At 39.7% G+C, this 23735-nt stretch overlaps 1 protein-coding gene across 4 annotated transcripts in view; it reads right to left on the bottom strand.

The window, feature by feature from the left end:
- UPP2 (uridine phosphorylase 2) overlaps nt 1-19490 on the bottom strand; it is a 44107-nt gene extending 24617 nt beyond the window's left edge. For all 4 annotated transcript variants that reach the window (XR_014326275.1, XM_082840908.1, XM_082840910.1 and 1 more), the window contains exons 1-3: nt 19144-19490; nt 14146-14263; nt 1708-1866 (exon numbers count right to left, since the gene is read on the bottom strand). Coding sequence is in view for 3 of the 4 variants with exons in the window: in XM_082840908.1 (XP_082697034.1) it covers nt 1708-1866; nt 14146-14263; nt 19144-19205 (339 nt within the window). In the remaining variant the exon portion in view is untranslated. The remainder of the gene's footprint in view (nt 1-1707; nt 1867-14145; nt 14264-19143) is intronic.
- Nucleotides 19491-23735: the final 4245 nt, after the last annotated feature.

Below are 23735 nucleotides of genomic sequence, written 5' to 3'. Positions count from 1 at the left end.
AATATGGCTACAGTTCCTTATTTGCATTTTTCTGTATTTTTTAAGTTGATCAAAATTAAAAACATTACTTAATCAAAAAAAATGTATATCCAAGATTAACAAGACTGGACTCTACCACTAATGAGTAAACTCTCTAAATCTCACTTCCTCAATTGTATATTAAGAAAATGAACCATTATTTAATCTGTTAGGTTCCTCCTAAATCAGATATTTGATAGGTTTATGATTATCACTTAATATGTGGCATGGTGATAAAATGACAAATGGGCTTGTATGTTTCTGCTAGACTCTCTCTCTTTCTCTCTTTCTCTGTCTCGCTCTCTCTCTCTCTCACACACACACACACACACACACTCCTCAGCAGCTGCTGGAGAAGAAGAATTTTCAAAGAAGTGGTCTCAACTGGAAATCCTCTTTCTGCCTAGTGAGACTCATTTCTAATTGTCTGACCCCTCTGGACATGATGCATATTTCAGTTCTTTTTCCCTGATGGACAGCAGGATCAGTCTACTGCCGTTTTTATATCTTACTCTGAAGTTTTACTACTTGTTTATGATAGTTTCACATTTTTATAAATTTTACTTTTCTGTCCTTACCCATTTATTGTGCAAAAAAAAGGACAAAGAGTTGTAGTCTAAAAGTCAAGCAAAAGTTAGCAAGACAAAATGTGCCAAGATCTGGGGATACTCAGTTTCTTTCTAATGTAGCTTTCTGTAATTGTTGAATGAACAAATGAACGAATGGATTCTCCCATGTGAGCCCAAAGCAGGTTTCATGTATTTTGTCCCAGAGGGGAGACCAACTTGGCTGTCCCACCGGTGTTGCATAATTTTCCCTTCTTCAGTCTAGGCTTCCAGCCATAATCATCCATCCTTCCATCTCCACGTACTGTAGAGCAATTGATAGATAGTTATTCCCCGGTGCGGGAGTCACATATAATCCAGCTCCTTAGAATTATCACATCTCTGCAGTGGATTCTTCCCTTGTCACCTGGCATGCTTAGCTGTGCCCCTTATGAGGGCTGCAGTGTACAGATATGTACAGACTCAGAGCTATTGTTTCAGAATACAGCCCTGTGGCAGAGAGACCCACTTGGAAGGCAAGCTGGGTGCACACGCATGTACATTCCACTAAGTGTATGCTATCCTGAGTCCAAGAGGGAAACGGTCTCTGTGTTCCCTAAAATTGCAAGTCATTCCACTTTCATATTGTCTCAGGACACTGTGTGTCCAGAGCTGTTAACATATTCTAAATACAGGAGAGCAGTTTGCAAGAGCTCCATGGAAATGTATTAGCAGCTTTTCAGTGAGCTTATTACAGTGTTAAATGGCACAACTTGGGTAATCCTGAAAATTGGCCCCTGTGTACTAAAAGCCCAACATTCCCAAAGCTGGATAAAGGGTAGAGGAGAAAAAATTGCTGGTGGCTTATTAATCAGTTACAAACTAAAGAGAGGAAGTGTGCTTTGAGGGTTTTTTCTCCTAACTTGCATAGCTAAGTGGTAACTAATAAAGCAAACCAAAGTAGCACTGAATGTTATTTTCTGCCCCTAGGACTTTTTCCAACTATGAATGTCACACCTGGACACTTAATTTATTGTGTGAAAATGCAAAGCAGGAGGGGAAAATGAACTCCTGTATTTGGAAGTTCCCACTTTCTTTTGCTAGCTTGTGATGACTACGTGACGTGCAGCCATTGAGTACTTACACTGATAGAGAGCACGGGACCAATTTTGTACATACAATATCTGTCAGTCCCGGCGCAGATGTCCTTGACGTCTTCTTCACTGTCTTCCAATCTGAGCTCCTTGTGCATAAACAGTGCAAATGCTTTCATTCTGTTAGGGCTTCCACCAACGCAGACAAACTGTTAATAAAAATAAACAATAACCTGCCTTAGTAACTGGGATAAAAAGCAAGGGTCAGCTTTCAACTTTAATGTTTTTATTTTTCAATTATATTCTTAAGGGTATATGTAGATGTTATGGGTTATGTTCATGAGTTAACTAATTGGCATCATTAACCGGTAAATAAGGCAACCAGAAACATAGTTTATGTACATAATTAGTAATGAAAAAGATAATCACAAAATCAAAATAAGTGTTGATTTTGTTCAGGTGGGTGTTTCCTGGTGTTTTTGTCATGGTGAACATCAAGAAGCATCTTAAGTGGACATAGGCAGCTTATTGTTGGGCATTAGCGGGCTATAGGCTTAATGTGTCAATTCCGAGGACATGGAAATACATAACATGAGAACTATAAGTTTAGATGTGTTTTCTGATTCCACATTCCCAATCATACGTTTTTATTATAAAATATACTATGTTAATTTAAAGCTTTAAAGAAAACACATCAAGACTTTCCAACTTCTCATTCAGAAGACATTTTCATGGAACAAGCCTTATCATTGTAGACTAGAAATCTCACTACGGTATTTCTTCATTTCCAACAATTTGGTTTTATTATTGTCTTATTCACATTTTAACATCTCTGAAATTACAATATGGATTGTAGTCAAGGGTGTCAAATCTAATAAAATATGGTAATAAAATTGTCTGGTGGTTGCTTGTGCAATAGCCTCTTAGGGGTACATCAGTCCCAGGGATGGGAGAGGTGGATGTCAGAGAGAGGATGGACATGGCCTAAGAGCAGCGTGGATGAGCAGCCAGACTGGTGGGGACCAGGGCTCAGCAGTGGGGAGGAGGAGTGGCAGCAGATGTCAGAGACCCGAGGAAGCACAGCCCACAGAAAGGTGCCAGGTGCAAAGTCATTCTGGAATCTGAGCTGAGCAGTGAGGTGCACAGAGTCTGAAGAGGCTCCAAGTCAGAGAGATAAGGCAACACAATGGTTTAAGGACTAACCTTTGAGGTTAGAGAAGCCTGGCTTTGCACCCCAACCCTGTATCTGATTAAGTAGTTTGTTCAGTGTTATACATGTAATCTCTACATGCCTCAGATTATCACCTCCAAAATAGAAACAAACAAACAAACAAAAAAACCGTAGTATCCTTCAGAGGGTTTTTGTGAGGATAAGATGAGATTGAACATGATAGGGGACAAAGCCAGGCACTTTCTGAGTGGTCAACAAATGGCAACTTCCGTTTTTCATATCATAGAGCAATTTCCTGGCCCTGCTTTTGAGCTTGCTTATTTGTTTCTGTATTTTTGGAATTTAGTGCAAATGAAACTAGTTCAAATCCAGTAAGGAAAAGGCAGCTGGTAGTGCCTGACTGATGTGGGCAGCATTAGGCAGAGCTTCAGAAGGATTGCCAGTGAGGCCCCTCACAAGGATAAAGAGTATCTGCCCAAGGAAATAACTAACTGAGGTTGTAGAATTAGGTGCCCGATTCACAATTTACTGTGAGTATTGGGTGGTCTCATTACATGATGCATTTTGTTTCCATTTAGCAATAATTCCTATGCCACCCTCATTCTCGATGGTGGGATGTAATTATCCTTTTATCCAGGCCCTCTGCCTCTCTTCTACCCTCATTATTATCTTTTCTGTGTCTTCTTATGAGTTTCTCTGTTGGGGCCTAAAGTTGGTAATGAACTGCAATGAAAGTTAGCCATCAAGGCTGAGTAGCAAAGAGGATAAGACCATGGTCTAAGGTAAGTTTTTAAATTAGCATTGATTATTAGTGAAATATTCCCCTCTGTTCGTATGGATAGTTAAGACTTGGCCCAAGATCCAAGTACAAGGAGGTCATTTTTGTTGTTGTTGTTTCCTTTTTACAAAATACAGTAGTTTGAAAATAACCTCAGTGTGTGGTGCCAGTAAATGTAAATTACAACTGTTCAGATTGACCATAAAACCAAAACAGATGTTGGAATAGCTTGTGGTTTGAATTCTTCTTTGAACTTAGATATTGCTGTAATCAACAGGAATTTCTGAATGTTTCTGGAGACATAAAGATGATAAGTGTAGACAAAAGCGTTTTTGTTCTTGAAGACTTACTTCTAAATCAGACTTACTAAATATCACCTATTGACACAATTTTCAGTCTGGCTGCTTTGACGAGGAGTAAAATATGGCTGAAGACCACCAACCAACAATGACTTTAAGTGACACTTTCTGTGATTTATGTCCCCCCCAAAAATTATCATTTGTCCTGGTTTTATCAAAGAAGATAGAAATGTCTTGGGAAGGAGTCTGAAGCATTACAAAACTATGTTAAGGACTTTGCCTAAAGACTGCCAGAATGAACTCACTTTCAAATATGCCTAGTGTCTTGAAAGACTTAGCTTTGCCATGTTGTATTTATCTGGTCCTACTGCAGTATATGTATTTTGTCTGTTAATAAAGGAGTATAGAGACTTAAAATACATATTACATAGTATTGTAAGATAATGCTTTTCCATGTTACTTGAAATTTCTAGGGAGAGATTGGAGGGTACCAGTTAGTGATCTTATAAAAGATATATTTGGAGGTTGAATTTGAGTAGATAACTTCTAAAGATACTCCACTATATTTTTCAACTGATTGATTGATTCAAGTCTATATGACAAAAGACATTAGCTGTTTACCAAAACTCTTCCCCCTTCTTTCTGGGCACACTACTAAACTCAACTTCCCAGCCTCCTCTTCAGGTAGATGAGACCATATGCCTGAGTTCCAGCTACTAGAATGTGAACAGAAATGGTGTCACTTCCAGTTCTAACACATAGAAATCTCCCATTGGTGATCCTATAGATTGTCTTCTGTTTGTCTGCTGAATGGGTGCTGACACCCAGTGAAGCTTTGCAAGGCACTCCTTGAAGATGACAGAGCAACAAGATAGAAGGAGCCTGGGTCCCTAATCACCAGTTGGAAGAAAGCCACTGATTGACCAGGAGCACCCACTTGGTACTCAGTGTGAGTGAGAAACAAACTTACATTGTGTTAAGCCACTGATATTTTGAAGTAGCAACTAACAAAACCTTTTAAGTACAGTAAGTAAGAAAATGAATAAAATAGGAATGGTTGTCAGAATCTTTAAGATTTAAAATTTTACACACCCAGAGTTCTCCTTTTCTTTGAAGATAGTGCTATTAATAATGATTATCATCTCTGTGAAGACAAGGCTGAGTTTTCAGGTACTGATGGATTATGTCCTCTCTTATTAGCTAGAATTGCTACCCTGGGATTTAAGGGAGTCGAGAAATTGAACCTAGCATGTTCTTATTCAAAGATAAGAACGTAACTGGAAGGAGGCAAGTTTCTGAGAAGAGCATCTATAAATATAAGTCAGGCTTTACCTGTTGCCTCTAAAGAATAGGTTAAACAGCCAATTCTGATCATTTGGAACTACGTTACCTGCTCCCCAATCTACACCCCCACACACACAAACACACACTTTTGCCTCCTATCCATCAAAATGGCCCAATCAATAGAGTTGTTCTCTAGTAGAAAAAAACGGGTTCTAAACCAGAGCATGTCTTTTTATCCAAAAGAGAATCTATTGAAATGGTCCACAGCCAGGTGGATTATGAGCTTATAAGGTTGGATAGTGGTTATGATGAAGTATGAGAATAAGTGCTGATAAAAATCTAGGCAGGTAGAGGAGAGACACATACCTAGATATGTAAATAATAGATCACTTTCTATCTCAAAAACATCAGTCTATTTAGTTATTAATTAGATGTTCATGTTAGTTTATTAATTATGATAGATCATTTAATTAATCAGAATTATCCTTATGTAAGGGTCCTGGAAAAGTCATTGTGAAGCATGAACCTCAAACCTAACATTTGAATTCAGGTAAAGTCCAATTAATGAGTATCAAAGACAGCCTTGATCAATTTACTCTTGGAGCATAAACATCAGAAACAGCAGTAGGAAAAGATGAAGCAAAAGATTGAGGGAGGCCATGAAAGAGCAAAGAGCCGCTGACTGCAGAGGAGTAGGGAAATGGGCGGGTCACATCAGATCAGCCCACACCATCACACCTGTGCCCTAGGAAAGATGGGAGGGGGAGGGAGCAATGTAGCCCCTACTGTTAATGAATATCATAGATTTATTTCTTCTCCTCCCCACCCCGCCACCCTTCCTTCCTTCTTCTCCTCCTCCTTCTTTGTCTAGCTAACCGCCTCCTCCTCTTCCTCCCCTTTCTTCAATGCCCCCTGTCAATTAATGGACTATTCTCAGTTATGATGACTCAAAAAGCCCAGCTAGTGCAGTGGGCAAGAACCCTGGAAATTGGACTTAGAAGAATTTGGTCCAAGTCCTAGCTCTGCCACTATATGGTGTAATTTGTTAACCACCTTTGACCACTCTGAATTCAATTTCCTTGTTTTATGGAGGAAATGAATATCTGCTACACCCACCTAAAAGAGGGAATGTGAAGATTTGAGGTAGTGGGTCTGAGAGCTTTTATTTTTGTTCTTGTAATTGCTAAAGGAGTGAATAAAAGTCAGATGAAAACTGCACAATTCTCTAGCGGTGGGACTGTGATTAGGTGTAGGCCTTTTAGAAAACAAAAAAAAAATTTTAAGTTCATTCCCTTTGACCATTTCTGTAAATCTTAATAGACTTAAATGTAAAAAAAATTATAGGTACAAAAATATCCATTTGAGTGTGTTTATGATAGAAAATACTTCAACATTAAAGTCAATAGTAGACTATGTAATGTGTGGCACAGGCGCTTGGCATCCATAAACCATGTGTTTCAAAGAGAACATTATAATATGGGGAAATGTTAATGACATAAAGTTAAGTGAAAAACACAGACTGTAAAGTTATGTAATTCCAACTATTTAAAAATCTATTTGTTAAAAAGAACTGAAAGAAAAGAAAATGGGTTGATGGCATCGTTGTTTAGCTGGTAGGGGTTTTTTAAGACGTGTTTTTAAAAATCATTGTTCTAGATTGGTTCAAGATGACAGAGTAGAAGGACATGCACTCACTCCCTCTTGCAGGAGCACTGGAATCACAACTAACTGCTGAACAATCATTGACAGGAAGACACTGGAACTCACCAAAAGAGATACCCCACACCCAGAGACAAAGGAGAAGCCTCAGTGAGATGGCAGTAGGGGTGCAATCACAATAAAATCAAATCCCATAACCACTAGGTGGGTGACTCACAAACTAGAGAACAATTATACCACAGAAGTCCACTCACTGGAGTGAAGGTTCTGAGCCCCACATCAGGCTTCCCAACCTGGGGGTCCAGCAATGGGAGGAGGAATTTCCAGAGAATCAGACTTTGAAGGCTAGTGGGATTTGACTATAGGACTTTGACAGGACTGGGGGAAACAGAGACTCCACTCTTAGAGGGTACACACAAAGTAGTGTGCACATCAAGACCCAGAGGGAAGGAACAGTGACCCCATAGGAGACTGAACCAGACCTACCTGCTAGTGTAGAGGGTCTCCTGCAGAGGTGGGGGGTGGCTCTGGCTCACTGTGGGGACAAGGACACTGGAAGCAGAAGTTCTGGGAAGTACTTCTTGGCATGAGCTCTGCCGGAGTCCACCATTAGCCCCACCAAACAGCCTATAGCCTCCAGTGCTGGGCTGCTTCAGGCCAAACAACCAACAGGGAGGGAACTCAGACCCATCCATCAGCAGACAAGCAGATTAAAGTTGTACTGAACACTGCCCACCAGAGCAACACCCAGCTCTGCCCACCACCAGTGCCTCCCATCAGGAAGCTTGCACAGCCCTCTTAGATAGCCTCATCCACCAGAGGACAGACAGCAGAAGGAAGAAGAAATACAATCCTGCAGCCTGTGGAACGAAAACCACATTCACAGAATGATAGACAAAATGAAAAGGCAGAGGACTATGTATCAGATGAAGGAAAATGGTAAAACTCCAGAAAAACAACTAAATGAAGTGGAGATAGGCAACCTTCCAGAAAAAGAATTCAGAATGATAGTGAAGATGATCCAGGACCTTGGAAAAAGAATGGAGGCAAAGATCGAGAAGATGCAAGAAATGTTTAACAAAGACCTAGAAGAATTAAAGAACAAACAAACAGAGATGAACAATACAATAACTTAAATGAAAAATACACTAGAAGGAATCAATAGCAGAATAATTGAGAAGTGACCTGGAAGACAGAGTGGTGGAATTCACTGCTGCAGAACAGAATAAAGAAAAAAGAATGAAAAGAAATGAAGACAGCCAAAGAGACCTCTGGGACAACATTAAACACACCAACATTCACATTATAGAGGTCCCAGAAGGAGAAGAGAGAGAGAAGGGACCCAAGAAAATGTTTGAAGAGATTATAGTCGAAAACTTCCCTACCATGGGAAAGGAAATAGCCACCCAAGTCCAGGAAGTGCAGAGAGTCCCAGGCAGGATAAACCCAAGGAGAAACATGCCAAGACACATAGTAATCAAATTGACAAAAATTAAAGACAAAGAAAAATTTTTAAAAGCAACAAGGGAAAAATGACAAATAACATATAAAGGAACTCCCATAAGATTAACAGCTGATTTCTCAGCAGAAATTCTACAAGCCAGAAGGGAGTGGCACGATATATTTAAAGTGATGAAAGGAGAGAACCTACAACCAAGATTACTCTGCCCAGCAAGTATCTCATTCAGATTTGATGGAGAAGTCAAAAGCTTTACAGGCAAGCAAAAGCTAAGAGAATTCAGCACCACTGAACCAGCTCTACAACAAATGCTAAAGGAACCTCTCTAAGTGGGAAACACAAGAGAAGAAAAGGACCTACAAAAACAAACCCAAAACAATTAATAAAATGGTAATAGGAACATACATATCGATAATTAACTTAAATGTCACTGGATTAAATGCTCCAACCAAAAGACACAGGCTCAAACAAGACCCATATATATGCTGTCTACAGACAACCACTTCAGACCTAAGGACACATACAGACTGAAAGTGAGGGGATGGAAAAAGATATTCCATGCAAATGGAAATCAAAAGAAAGCTGGAGCTTCCCTGGTGGCACAGTGGTTGAGAGTCTGCCTGACGATACAGGGGATGCGGGTTCGTGCCCTGGTCTGGGAGGATCCCACGTGCCGCGGAGCGGCTAGGCCCGTGAGCCATGGCTGCTGGGCCTGTGCGTCCGGAGCCTGTGCTCTGCAACAGGAGAGACCACAACAGTGAGAGGCCTGCGTACCGCAAAAAAAAAAAAAGAAAGCTGGAGTAGCAATACTCATATCAGATAAAGTAGACTTTAAAATAAAGAATGTTGCAAGAGACAAGGAAGGACACTACATAATGATCAAGGGATCAATCCAAGAAGAAGATATAACATTTATAAATATATATGCACCCAACATAGGAGCACCTCAATACATAAGGCAAATGCTAACAGCTGTAAAAGAGGAAATTAACAGTAACACAATAATAGTGGGGCACTTTAACACCTCACTTACACCAATGGACATATCATGCAGACAGAAAATTAATAAGCATGGACTTGAGGACACGGGGAGGGGGAAGGGTAAGCTGGGACGAAGTGAGAGAGGGGCATTGACATATATACACTACCAAATGTAAAAGAGATAGCTAGTGGGAAGCAGCCACATAGCACAGGAGATCAGCTCAGTGCTTTGTGACCCCCTAGAGGGGTGGGATAGGGAGGGTGGGAGGGAGACGCAAGAGGGAGAGGATATGGGGATATATATGTACGTATAGCTGATTCACTTTGTTATACAGCAGAAACTAACACAACATTGTGAGGCAATTATACTCCAATAAAGATGTTAAAAAAAAAGAAAATAAGGAAACAGAGGCTTTAAAAGACACAAAAGACCAGATTGATTTAACTGATAATTATCAGACATTCCATCCCAAAATAGCAGATTACACTTTCTTCTCAAGTGCACAGGTAACGTTCTCCAGGATAGATCACATCTTGGGTCACAAATCAAGCCTCGGGAAGTTTAAGAAAACTGAAATCATATCAAACATCTTTTCCGACCACAACACCATGAGATTAGAAATAAATTACAGGGAAAGAAACGTAAAAAACACAAGCACATGGAAGCTAAACAATACGTTACTAAATAACCAAGAGATCACTGAAGAAATCAAAGAGGAAATCAAAAAATACCTAGAGACAAGTGACAATGAAAACACGGCAACCCAAAACCTATGGGGTGCAGCAAAAGCTGCAATACAATCCTACTTCAAGAAACAAGAAAAATCGCAAATAAATAATCTAACCTAACATCTAAAGGAACTAGAGAAAGAAGAACAAACAAAACCCAAAGTTAGTAGATGGAAAGAAATCATAAAGGTCAAAGCAGAAATAAATAGAAACAAAGAAAACAATAGCAAAGATCAATAAAACTAAACGCTGGTTCTTTGAGAAGATAAACAAAATTGATAAACCTTTAGCTAGACTCATCAAGAAAAATAGGGAGATGACTTAAATCAATAAAGTTAGCAATGAAAAAGGAGAAGTTAGGACGGACACCGCAGAAATACAAAGCATCATAAGAGACTACTACAAGCAACTCTATGCCAATAAAATGGCATGGACAGAAATGGACAAATACTTAGAAAGGTGTAACATTCAAAGACTGAACCAGGAAGAAACAGAAAATATGAACAAACCAATCACAAGTAATCAAATTGAAACTGTGATGAAAAATCTTCCAACAAACAAAAGTCCAGGACCAGATGACTTCACAGGTGAATTCTATCAAACATTTAGAAAAGAGCTAACACCCATCTTTCTCAAACTCTTCCAAAAAATTGCAGAGGAAGGAACACTCCCAAACTCATTCTACGAGGCCACCATCACCCTGATTCCAAAACCAGACAAAGATACTACAAAAAAAGAAAGTTACAGACCAATATCACTGATGAATATAGATGCAAAAATCCTCAACAAAATGCTAGCAAACGGAATCCAACAACACACTAAAAGGATCATGCATCATGATCAAGTTGGATTTATACCAGGGATGCAAGGATTCTTCAACATACAAAAAATCAATCAGTGTGATACACCATATTAACAAATTAGAGAATTAAAAACCACATGATCATCTCAGTAGATGCAGAAAAAGCTTTTGACAACATTCAACACCCATTTATGATAAAAACTCTCCAGAAAGAGGGCATAGAGGGAACCTACCTCAACACAATAAAGGCCACATACGACAAACCCACAGCAAACATCATTCTCAATGGTGAAAAGCTGAAAGCATTTCCTCTAAGATCAGGAACAAGACAAGGATGTCCACTCTTGCCACTGTTATTCAGCATAGGTTTGGAAGTCCTAGCCATGGCAATCAGAGAAGAAAAAGAAATAAAAGGAATACAAATTGGAAAAGAAGTAAAACTGTCACTGTTTGCAGATGACATGATACTGTACATAGATAATTCTAAGGATGCCACCAGAAAACTACTAGAGGTAATCGATGAACTTGGTAAAGTTGCAGGATACAAAATTAATGCACAGAGGGACTTCCCTGGTGGTGCAGTGGTTAAGAATCTGCCTGCCAATGCAGGGGACATGGGTTCAAGCCCTGGTCCAGGAAGATCCCACATGCCGCGGAGCAATTAAGCCCGTGTACCACAAATACTGAGCATGCGCTCTAGAGCCTGCAAGCCATAACTACTGAGCCCGCATGCCACAACTAGTGAAGCCCACGTGCCTCGAGCCCGTGCTCTGCCACCACAATGAGAAGCCCACACCCCGCAGCAAAGAGTAGCCCCCACTCGCCACAGCTAGAGAAACCCCATGCAAAGCAACGAAGACCCCATCGCAGCCAAATAAATAAATAAAAATTAATGCACAGAAATCTCTTGCATTCCTATACACTAACAACGAAAGATCAGACAGAGAAATTAAGGAAACAATTCCATTCATCATTGCAACAAAAAGAATAAAATACCTAGGGAAACAAAAGACCTGTATGCAGGAAACTATAAGACACTAATGAAAGAAATTAAAGATGATACAAACAGATAGAGAGATATACCATGTTCTTGGATTGGAAGAATCAATATTGTGAAAATGACTCTACTACCCAAAGCAATCTACAGATTCAGTGCAATCCCTATCAAATTACCAATGCCATTTTTTACAGAACTAGAACAAAAAATCTTAAAATCTGTGTGGATACACAAATACCCCAATAGCCAAAGTAATCTTGAGGGAAAAAAACAGAGCTGGAGGAATCAGACTCCCTGATTTCAGACTATACTACAAAGCTTCAGTAATCAAGACAATATGGTACTGGCACAAAAACAGAAATATAGATCAATGGAACAGGATAGAAAGCCCAGAGATAAACCCACGCACCTATGGTCAACTAATCAATGACAAAGGAGGCGAGGATATACAATGGAGAAAAGACAGTCTCTTCAATAAGTGGTGCTGGGGAAACGGGACAGCTTCATGTAAAAGAATGAAATTAGAACACTGTCTAACACCATACACAAAAATAAACTCAAAATGAATTAAAGACCTAAATGTAAGACTGGACACTATAAAACTCTTAGAGGAAAACATAGGAAGAACACTCTTTGACATAAATCACAGCAGTACATGTTTTGATCCACCTCCTAGAGTAATGGAAATAAAAACAAAAATAAACAAATGGGACGTAATGAAACTTAAAAGCTTTTGCACAGCAAAGGAAACCATAAACAAGATGAAAAGACAATCCTCAGAATGGTAGAAAATATTTGTCGACAAATCAATGGACAAAGGATTAATCTCCAAAATATATAAAGAGCTCATGCAGCTCAATATTAAAAAAAACAAACAACCCAATCCACAAATGGGCAGAAGACCTAAAGAGACATTTCTCCAAAGAAGACATACAGATGGCCAAGAGGCACATGAAAATCTGCTCAACATCACTAATTATTAGAGAAATACAAATCAAAACTACAATGAGGTATCAGCTCACACCAGTTAGAATGGGCATCATCAGAAAATCTACAAACAGCAAATGCTGGAGAGGGTGTGGAGAGAAGGGAACCCTCTTGCCCTGTCGATGGGAATGTAAATTGATACAGCCACTGTGGAGAAGAGTGTGGAGTTTCCTTAAAAAACTAAAAACTAGAATTATCATATGACCCAGCAATCCCACTACTGGGCATATATCCAGAGAAAGCCATAATTCAAAAAGACACATGCACCCCAATGTTCATTGCAGCACTATTTACAATAGTCACGTCATGGAAGCAACCTAAATGCCCATTGACAGACGAATGGATAAAGAAGATGTGGTACATATGTACAAGGGAATGTTACTCAGCCATAAAAAGGAACAAAATTGGGTCATTTGTAGAGACATGGATGGATCTAGAGACTGTCATACAGAGTGAAGTAAGTCAGAAAGAGAAAAACAAATATCGTATATTAACACATATATGTGGAATCTAGAAAAATGGTACAGATGAACAAGTTTGCAAGGCAGAAATAGAGACACAGATGTAGAGAACAAACGTATGGACACCAAGGGGGGACAGCTGGGGTCAGGGGGGGAGTGGTGGTGGTGGGATGAATTGGGAGATTGAAATTGACATATATACGCTAATATATATAAAATAGGTAACTAATAAGAACCTGCTGTATTAAATTTAATTTAAAAAATAAAAATCTTTGTTCTTATTTATATTTTCCCAATTTTAAATAATGAACATGAGTCATTTTTATAATTAACATATATATTAAGATAAATAATACTGACATAAAATTTTCCTAGTAGCATTCCAGAAACAATTATTTCATAATATTTTTTATGAAATAACAAAAATCTTAATAATATGAAATATTGAATAATGGTTGTTTTCAAGAAGTGGTATAAGATAGTATTTTTAGTTTTGTTGAGTTATTTCATGATTTGATAAAATGAGAATTAGTGAGGTTCATCTATAATTGAAGATGTTAAATAGTGAACTGAATCGTAATGAATTCTGAACACCCAGCAGTATTGTCAGTAAAATTGTATTTATCTTTAGGGACCAGAAGAGTCAAATAACCATGTTTGCATTAGATTTAGTTTGGGAACCTTTATATCTTGTTAAGGTGGAAATGACTGTTCATGATGTACGCATTCTAAATTGTTTCAGAGAACGAGCACAGCTTTTGTTCTTATTGGGACCTCTGACATTTCTCTAGCCAAAGGTGTAAAGTTTATGTTAGGAAAATAAGGAGAAATATCACCAGAGGAAACTCAATTGTTTTTCCTAAAGTTAGAAATACTTTTACCTTTACATCCCCAAACATTTCTGGTAGGTTGTGTGTTTTTGTTCCTAAATCCAAGTGATAGAGAACATCTTCATCCATAGAGTCCAGGTAAGGATTTTTAACATGAACAAAACCTTTTCTGAAAAAAATAATACAAAGAAGGTGTAAAGGAATTTGGAGGGATACCACACAAAAGGGAAATATCAGTCTACACCTATGATAACCACTAGCCCAAATATTGGACAAAAACCTTCATTTAGGATTAATTGATTTGTAAGGAAGCAATGTGGTATAATAATGAATAAAAATGGCTAATATTTGTTGTGCACTTACTATGTACCAGGCATAGCATTAAGCATGAAAATTTTACAATGTCATGAAAACTGCATATAATAAACACATTACCTCGTTTAATCCCATGACCATTCTATTAGGTAAGTAATACTAATAATTCATAAGAAGCCAAGGCTTACAGAAGTTGAGAAACTTGTGCAAGATTATACAACCAGTAGATTACAGAACAGTCATTTCTACCCAATTCTGTCCAGCCCTGGTGGCTATTTTCTTTCTTCGAAAGAGAGGCTGTGTAACATAAACTACTGGACTCTGGAATCAGACTGCCTGGATTCCCCTGCCAGTTCAACCATATATATACTAATTGTGCAACCTTGGGTATATTATTTTATCTTTGTTGTTTGGCTTCCTCATCTGTAAGATTGGTATAGTGAAAATAATAACTGCTTTGCAAGATTGCCTAAGGCCTGAATGAGATAATGTTTGTAACACAGCTGATGTACAGTGAACATAGAATAACTAACTCTCATTCTTATACTTCCCAACATGGAGGACCTGACAGGTACTAGCTTTAGAAAGACTGACATGAAAAAGTAGGGTGTGGCAAAGAATGCAATGTGTTCATCAAACCCCAGTTCTTTTTCCTCCTGGGCACATTGCTAGACCACATTCCCAGCTTCTCTTGCAGTAAAGTGAGGTCATATGACTGAGTTCTGGCCATTGGAATGTGGGTGGAAGTGATGTGTCTACTTCTAGGCCTGGCTCCCAAAAAACTAGTATCTCCCTCAAATTTGTTTCTCTTCCTCTCTCTCTCAATGGATGTGCAGAGTAGACACCAGTCCTTTACTCCATCAGCCTGTTTTGGATTGAGCAAGAAGCCACTGACATTTTAAGCAGCATTAGCCTGCTGACCAATAAGAGGTTCTTTGTTAACATACTATGAAATGATCTTTTTTCATTAGAAGATCTAAATGAGAAGTAAGTGAAGCAGGATGATGGGGTCAAAACAGAAAGCTGAGTAGGATCCTGGAGAGACTGAATGTAGGTATAATAGAAAAAGGAAGACTAAACAGGCACAGAGTTCTAAAGCAACAGGATTTAGAGCTTATAAAAAAGAAATGCTCAAGAAAAAGCATGAAGGAAAAGAAGTGAGACTAAAGAGCTTGGAGAAAGGGGAAGTGATCAAGTGAAAGACCTAATTTTAGTAATCATGCAAAACCATAAGAGTACAAAATTATTGTAATAAGGAAAGTAAGACTTAAAAACAGAAGGTAAGGTAAGAGGACACTTCAAAGTAGAAACTCTATTTTCCAGCAGCCTCCTTCCACCAGATGCCCAGAAGAGAATGTGGAGATATTACTAAGAAGCCAATGGAAAGACAAGCTTACCAGAAAGAAAGGACTACAACTAGAAGGCCTTAAAGCCATTCTTTTTTAAAAAATTCATTTTGTTGTAGTATAGTTGATTTACAATGTTGTGTTAATTTCTGCTGTACAGCAGGGTAATTCATTTATACATATACATACATTCTTTTTCATATTCTTTTCCATTATGGTTTATCCCGGGATCCTGAATATAGTTCCCTGTGCTGTACAGTAGGACCTTGTTGTTTATCCATTCTATATATACTAGTTTGCATCTGCTAATCCCAAACTCATAATCCATCCCTCCCCCGTCCCCTCTCCCCATTGGCAACCACAAATCTGTTCTTTATGTCTGTGAGTCTGTTTCTTTTTCGTAGATAAGTTCATTTGTGTCATATTTTAGATTCCACATATAAGTGGTATCATATGGTATTTGTCTTAAAGCCATTCTTGATGTCAGCCCATCACTCCATTATCCAGTGCAGTTCAGTGGTTATCCGTTCGCTCCCACTCATCTTGGGTGTGACATCCCAGCACCACCCTGGCCATATCAGCCACTCTGGTGATGCCGTGGCTGCCAGCCTTCCTGCCCTTTCCCCTACTGCATGAACACTGCCTCAAACCACAGTGGATCCAGCCATCTTTACCAAGAACCATCTGGAACTTCTCTGCTCTACGGTCCTCCCATTTCCCTCCAAATACCTTAAAACATCTTAACAAAAACCTTGTATGTTTCTGTATCTCCAATGGTCCTCAACCTGACTGTGCATTAAGATCACCAGGGGGTTTTGAAGAAAATACTGTTGCTCAGGCCCCAATTAATTTAGACTCTGAAATTATTTTTTAAATCTTCCTGGATGATCTGATGTGCAGCCAAAGTTAAGAACCCCTGCTTTAGGCCTTTGTTCCTGAAACATCCTTCTCCTTGCCCTCAGTTTTTCACCTATTAGTATCCTACTCATTCTTCAAGGTCAAATTCAAATATCACCTCCTCTGTGAAGGCTTTTCCAAGTATCTTTCCTCTCTGGTCAGTATGAATTCCCCCCCACTGTGCTCCTAAAGCATTTATTTGGCATTTCATGTGTTAATTTTCTGCCTTCCCAGAAAGATTTTGAATTCCCTCATGCAAGCTGTCTCATGTATCTTTTTAAATTCCTAAATATTTAAAAATTTTATTTGTTAAATTAACTGTTCAGGAAGTAGAACAGCAATACTATTAATTTCAAAAACATTTAGGACAACAGATTCTTAATTAGTTAGTGGATCATAGCTGGTTTCAAACAGAAAGCATTCCATGATGCACTTTCCTACATCAGAAAAAGCATCAAAGCCTCAAAGCAGAAGGACACCTTCTTTCTTCTCTTGCTGAGGGGCAAGAAGATATTTACCCACTGTCCCTTGCTAGACAAAGTGTGGTCAATGAACGAGGAGCGTCAGCAGCATCGCCTGGACAGCTTGTTAGAAATGCAAAATCTCAGTCCCTACCCTAGACATACTGAATTACAATCTGAATTTTTACTAACTCTTACGTGATTCCCATGCACATTAAAGTTTGAGAAACACTGCCATACACTTTATCTTCCAGTTTCTATTATGCTTTCGGTTTTACTCTCCCAAAACTGCTTTCACTATCTGGAGACTTTTCCTTTGGATTCCCAGCTGAATCTATGAATCATCACTCTATGAAAGAGTGTCATTCATCTACTCCAGTGAGTCAAGCTCTTAACTACATATCAGAGTCACCCGTGGTGCTTAGTACTGATACCTGGGCCCAACTCCTAGAAATTCTGATTCAGTTGGTCGAGGAGTTCTGGGACTTTGTATTTTTTAAATCACTGATCTACTCCACCTCTCCTATCTTCAAGAAGAAATTCTCAGATTGGGATAACCATTCATTATATTCTCTTGTGTTAATTATAATACTCCTCTTAATTCATTCTTTAGTTTTCTCTGATGTCTGTCCCAATGTCTAATGATCTCTTGGTCCAAAAATTGGGGCAGGGAGACATCTATAGAAGATTTTTATTCCATTAGGCTCATCAAGAAGCACTTCTAAGATGATCACTCTATCAGTGGCCAAAGGAAGGACCAATTTGGGGTATCATGCCAAATTTAACCCAGTATGAATCAGACAATTGCAATACTTCAATCTTTCCAAGATACATAATTTTTATTAAATAGACTTGCATTTACTGTTTTCTCCTCTATCTTCTTTTTCAGTTTTTCCCAAAAACGTAAGCCAAAGATGCAGTTGGGAATAAAGTCTTTTAGCAAACTATGACATGCTATATAGCATGGTCAGTATTAAATATTGGTGACCAAAGTAAAGTGCTGGGTGAGCAGTCTTTCCATTTTACCATTACCTTCATTTTCATAATGTTTCCCTTTCCTTCTCCTTGGCTCCCCTGAAGAAATGAATACAGTGGGAGGCTACCTCTGTTTGGAATGGGTACGTGGAGCATTTTGTGAAATGCTGTCCTGATGGAGCCTTTAAGCCAGACATTTAGAAGGAACTTACAAAAATTCCTTAAGCCTCATGAAGATTAATGCTCTATTATGTTCTGTGAACCTGGGGCAGGAATTGGAGCTAAATTTGCAGACAGCTTTGGCAAGTTTATGTCTACCCCTGAGATGAATAACCTACACGGTATTTTAGAAGTGCATTCTATGTAAAGTCCACCACAAAGCACGTGAAATCACTTCATAATAAGCTGCAACACAGTTATATCTCCCTTAGACACTGGGAGGCCCCTTTAATTATTTCTCAGATACAGCCCACGGTCCTGGGATTAACGACTGAACTCCAGGCTGAATTCCAGGCTGAACTGTGAATTCGTTCATTCATGCATGTTTTGTGTGACTTGTTTTGCCCCACTTTCTTTTTTCTTTAATTGAGATGTGATTGACATATTGCCCCACTTTTTTTTTTTTTTACGGTACTCAGGCCTCTCACTGTTGTGGCCTCTCCCGTTGCGGAGCACAGGCTCCGGATGCGCAGGCTCAGTGGCCATGGCTCACGGGCCCAGCCGCTCCGCAGCATGTGGGATCCTCCCGGACCGGGGCACGAACCCGTGTCCCCTGCATCGGCAGGCGGACTCTCAACCACTGCGCCACCAGGGAAGCCCTGCCTCACTTTCTTAGATGAGCTAACCCCTTCCAAGAACTGAGAAATGAAAATACCATTGAGAAGAAAATTGGCATTGTTTTTATTTCGTTTTGTATTCTGAACTGTGTTCCAACTATATGATCTCTAAACTTAAGAAACTTACATAACTGTAGAAATCCATCTTCTGAATATTTAATATAAAATCCAAAGAACCTCCCATCTCATCAAAACCAATAAAAGATCAAAATTACTCACCCAACATATGTATTCCTCTCAGATCTCATGGATGTATTGGAAGCAGGAAAACTCGAAGTCATACTTTGTATTATGAGGATAGTCACTCTTAAGTTGATATCAGGAAAGAAAAATATTGTGATTTACTATTAAATTATAGATCAAATTATGGTAGAATGACAATTTAGAATGCCACTCTCCCTTAAAACTTGTTTTCTTCCGAAATTGCTAATGGAACTTTTCCCTTAGCATTCTAAACTCCCTCATTAATTCAAAAATATTCTCCCTGACATGGCCTTTTAAACTACAGCCCAGCTCTCAGAGCAACACTTCCCTAAGAAGATAGGTTCCCTTTGAAGGTGTGGCATCCTACCTCTTTAATAGGATAGGTTTGTTAGCTTGTTAACTGTTGACCAACACACCTTTCCCTTACATCTGGCCTTGGTCCAGCATGGGTCTGGGGTAACACACAGACTTATTTACTTTTAGACAACTGTATATGGTTGCAAGTCCTCCATTGATTTCTGTAACAAATCCACCAGCTTGTCTCAGAATGTGTTCAGTACACGTGAGAACTTTCAGTTCCCAAACATTTCATTTTCTCACCTCATCCTACCTCTCATCAACTTGTTTTCATTCTTTGTGATCACAAGTGAGAAAAACACACAAAGTCAGGACCTCAGAACACCCCTTCATCTGAACTTTGCCCGTTCAAATTCACACAGAAGTTCTGATAAGTAAACAAAGCCTGTTTCCCAGGACCTCTTTATTTAGCTAAACCTGAGGCTGCCTGTAAAATCCAATGAAGCAGCTGTCCGAAGTCAACACAGGTAGAATAACAAAATACAGACTAGTATTTTCAGAAAACAGGGTACCTCTGTTAAGAAATCCATGAATTTACTATGTTTGCTGCTGCTTCTCACTTTATACTTCTGGGGACAGAAAATCTAAAAGACTTTAGAGGAACTTTATCCTGTTTCCCTTTTGGCTCAGCTCTGATGGCAATCAGCTGAAGTTCTATGATGGTGAGAGCATTAGGAATATTAGTCTCATGACTTTCAAGCACATCAGAGCTTAAAATGTCCATAAATGCCCAAACAGCAGCAGATACAAGGCATTTCATAACGTGCATGGATTTCTCTGTAAGAATGTGTGTAACAGTGAAGAATCAAATGCCCACATCTTACTAGGGAGCTCCATCTTAAGAAATACTCCTCTTCCTGGTGATAGTCGTTGTAGACAGACCCCTCGAATTCCATGCTGGCCTCCTTTGGTCCATCTTGGTCAGCTAGCAAAGTTTACAGATTGAGAAGGAAAGAGAATAAGTAGGGAACCAGTGTAGCAGCCTAAATCTTGCCACTGCCACCACCAAATGGACATTTGTCACTTTGCCCTAGGCATCCAAAAATCGCCAAGGAAACTGATCTTGGTGAAGGTAATGACAACTTTGAGGGAAAATAAGCCTGCACATGTGTGTTGCTTGTAACTTGGAATGGTAGTTCCTGTTTGTAGTTTATAATAATACATATTTTCTCTGACCTCATGACCCACCTCAGAGCGGTGTACCTGCTGCTCTTTCCCAACACCCACTGAGAGTTTTCAGACTCAGCATGCCCACTTACCACTGCTGGGGCCTTCCCACTTGTATTTGGTATTCCATGCTCTATCTCTCAATTTATTGTTGGGTATAATGAGGACGAACCCCACCCAATTCCAGTCTGGCATTTACCTCTGGCTCTGACAGGTGAAAATATTAGCTAATTAGATAAGTGCTAGATGATTAATTACTCCAGCAAATTAATTAGACTAATTAACGTGTTGGTTTCCAATACAAATTCTGTCAGCCAATGATCTTTTTTTTTAATTGAAGTATGTTGATTTACAATGTTGTGTTTCTGGTGTACAGTAAAGCGATTCAGTTACACATATATATGTATATATTTATATTCTTTCTCATATTCTCTTGGGTTATGGTTTATTACAAGGTTCCTTGTGCTGTACAGTAGGACTTTGTTGTCTATCTATTTTATATACAGTAGTTTGTATCCGCAAATCCCAAACTCCTAATTTATCCTTTCCCACCCCCTTTCTGCTGGGATAACTGTAAGTTTGTTTTCTGTGTCTGTCAGCCAATGATCTTCATCACTGACAGTGCCAGGTAATGCCAGCAAAGATTTATGGACCCCATATAACAGCTCCCCGGGACGTTATGTAAGTGGTCATCATCTGGGTGAAATGCAGAATAGTCTTGTACAATCTATGAAAGCAGAGTATTAATTCATGTTTTCTGAGTAGTCTTCTTTTTCCTAGTTTTCAGTCTTTTTAAGACTCAATCCTACTCTTATGATAGATTGTTCCTCGATAATTTTTTTTAATTATCCATATTGCAAAAGGCTAGTCACCTGAACAGAATGGGAAAAGTTTTCATTTTTAGAAAGCATGCACAAGGCAAACTCACGCCATCACTGGGCGTTTTGTGAACAAAGGCCACGTGCCAGGAAGAGCCCATGACTCAGCAGCACAGCTTTGAGATTAGCAGAGGCTGTATCAATTCCACCAGATCCATGCTCCACAGTGTCTGGCCTGGGGCAAAACATTTCTCTTCCCACTGTCGTCCTCCATTGTGCCAGCAATTTCTTATTCTCGCTCTCATGAAAATTTTCTCTCTGCTTTAATTTTGCCCCTGAACCTCTAATGTTGGAGAAAAGAAATCAGAGTCCTGGCGTGCAACTGGGTAGCATTTGGCTCTCTCCCCAGTTGACACATTTTCTGCTGAATCTGTGCTGTTTACTCATGTAGACTTAGGACCATACCCTCCCCCTAAAACAGTGCTCCTATCACGCTGGGGAGGGACATAACTAGGAATTTGGGGCTCTTAGAACCTTGCTGTAAAGCCTGGGTATCTACCGAGTATCAGACACTGAGCCAAATTCTTTTTTTCTTTTTTTTAATAGATTATTTATTTATTCATTCATTCATTCATTCATTTATTTTTGGCTGTGTCAGGTCTTTGTTGCTGCGAGCGGGGGCTACTCTTTGTTGCAGTGTGTGGGCTTCTCATTGCGGTGGCTTCTTGTTGCGGAGCACGGGCTCTAGGCGCGCGGGCTTCAGTAGTTGTGACTCGCAGGCTCTAGAGCTCAGGCTCAGTAGTTGTGGTGCAGGGACTTAGTTGCTCCGCGGCATGTGGAATCTTCCCAGACCAGGGCTCTAACCCATGTCCCCTGCATTGGCAGGCAGATTCTTAACCACTGTGCCACCAGGGAAGTCCCCACTGAGCCAAATTCTGAGAACACAAAGAGGATGAAATGGATGGGTGTCTTCCCTAAAGGAATTTACACTCTAGTGGGTAAGAGAGATGGGTGGTAAATATGACGGGTGCTTTGAGAACTCAAAGGAGAGGTCCTGAATCCAGGCTGGAGGAAATGGGGGGGTGGGGCGTTTCTAGGAGGATGTGATGCCTAGGCTGAATCCTGAAGAAAGATGAGGTCCCCAAAAATATTGCTGAAGGTGGAGGTGGGGTGAATATGAGAAGCCTGTGCTCCCTGCCCATGGAACAGTGTGCAAAATGCACAGAAGTGACAGAAAAAGCATCACATTGAGAGAACTATTAGTAACACTGTGTGGCTTTACTTCTGTGTATTTGCACCAGAACATCTCAGACAGGGCCTTTGGTGGCTTTCAGTTTTTGAGATTCTGGTATTTTGAAAAATAGAGAAAGGCCAAAACAGACTTACAGTAATTGTAATATATTTTAAATGTTGACATTGAATGAACTGGCATCTTAACTCTTTTAATAAATGATAGTCAAGTTGTGCTATTCACAAGATATTGCAGGGCTATTAAAACATTTCTTAATTCATCGCACACTATAAGTTTAATGGAACACAGTTTAAGAATACCTATGTTCTTCCCTTTCTTTCAGTGTAATCAGTGAATTATGGGTATATGCATATAAAGTCTAATTTTAGACCAAAGGCCCCCCTGGACCCACGGGGCTGGGCCTGCCTCCTAGAGGCCATGCTGTGGTGCCCTGTTCCCTCCTCCCAGACAATCCCTTCTGCCGTGGCCCAGAATCTCTGCTCTTAGGGAGCCTCTCCATGAGGTACCCATTGAAGGTCACATCCATCCGCCTGAGGCTGCAGCAAGCACCCTCGCCCAAGAAACAATCTCACATACACACACACACACACACACACACACACACACACACACACCCCAGCACCAACCTCACAGCCTGGTGGAGATAGGGGTGAGAATGCACAGCAAAGTCCCCACATGCACTCCCTTCTTTTTTCCCTCTTTCTGTGCAGGTCTCTCAGGGTGGGGATGAGGTAACAAAGAGTCCCTACCTCTGCCACAGAAGACCCCCAGCTCCACCATTTGACCCATATAGCACCATCGATGGCTTGATAGAGCTCAAAAATGACTTGTTATCCATTCAGATGCTAAGCAGTTTTTTTTTCTTTTATTCATTCAGCAAATATTTACTGAGTATACACTATGCTCCAAGAAGTCTAGGAAGTGCTGGAGATAACGGTGTGAGTAGGATAGTTCTGGCTTCTGTGATTTCTTCCACAAACAGATTGACACTCCATGAATAGAGGAGATGCAGG

This window comes from Leucopleurus acutus (genome assembly GCF_964270905.1).
Source record: "Leucopleurus acutus genome assembly, chromosome: 6".
Lineage (NCBI taxonomy): Eukaryota > Metazoa > Chordata > Mammalia > Artiodactyla > Delphinidae > Leucopleurus > Leucopleurus acutus.
This window is presented reverse-complemented; position numbering and strand designations above follow the sequence as displayed.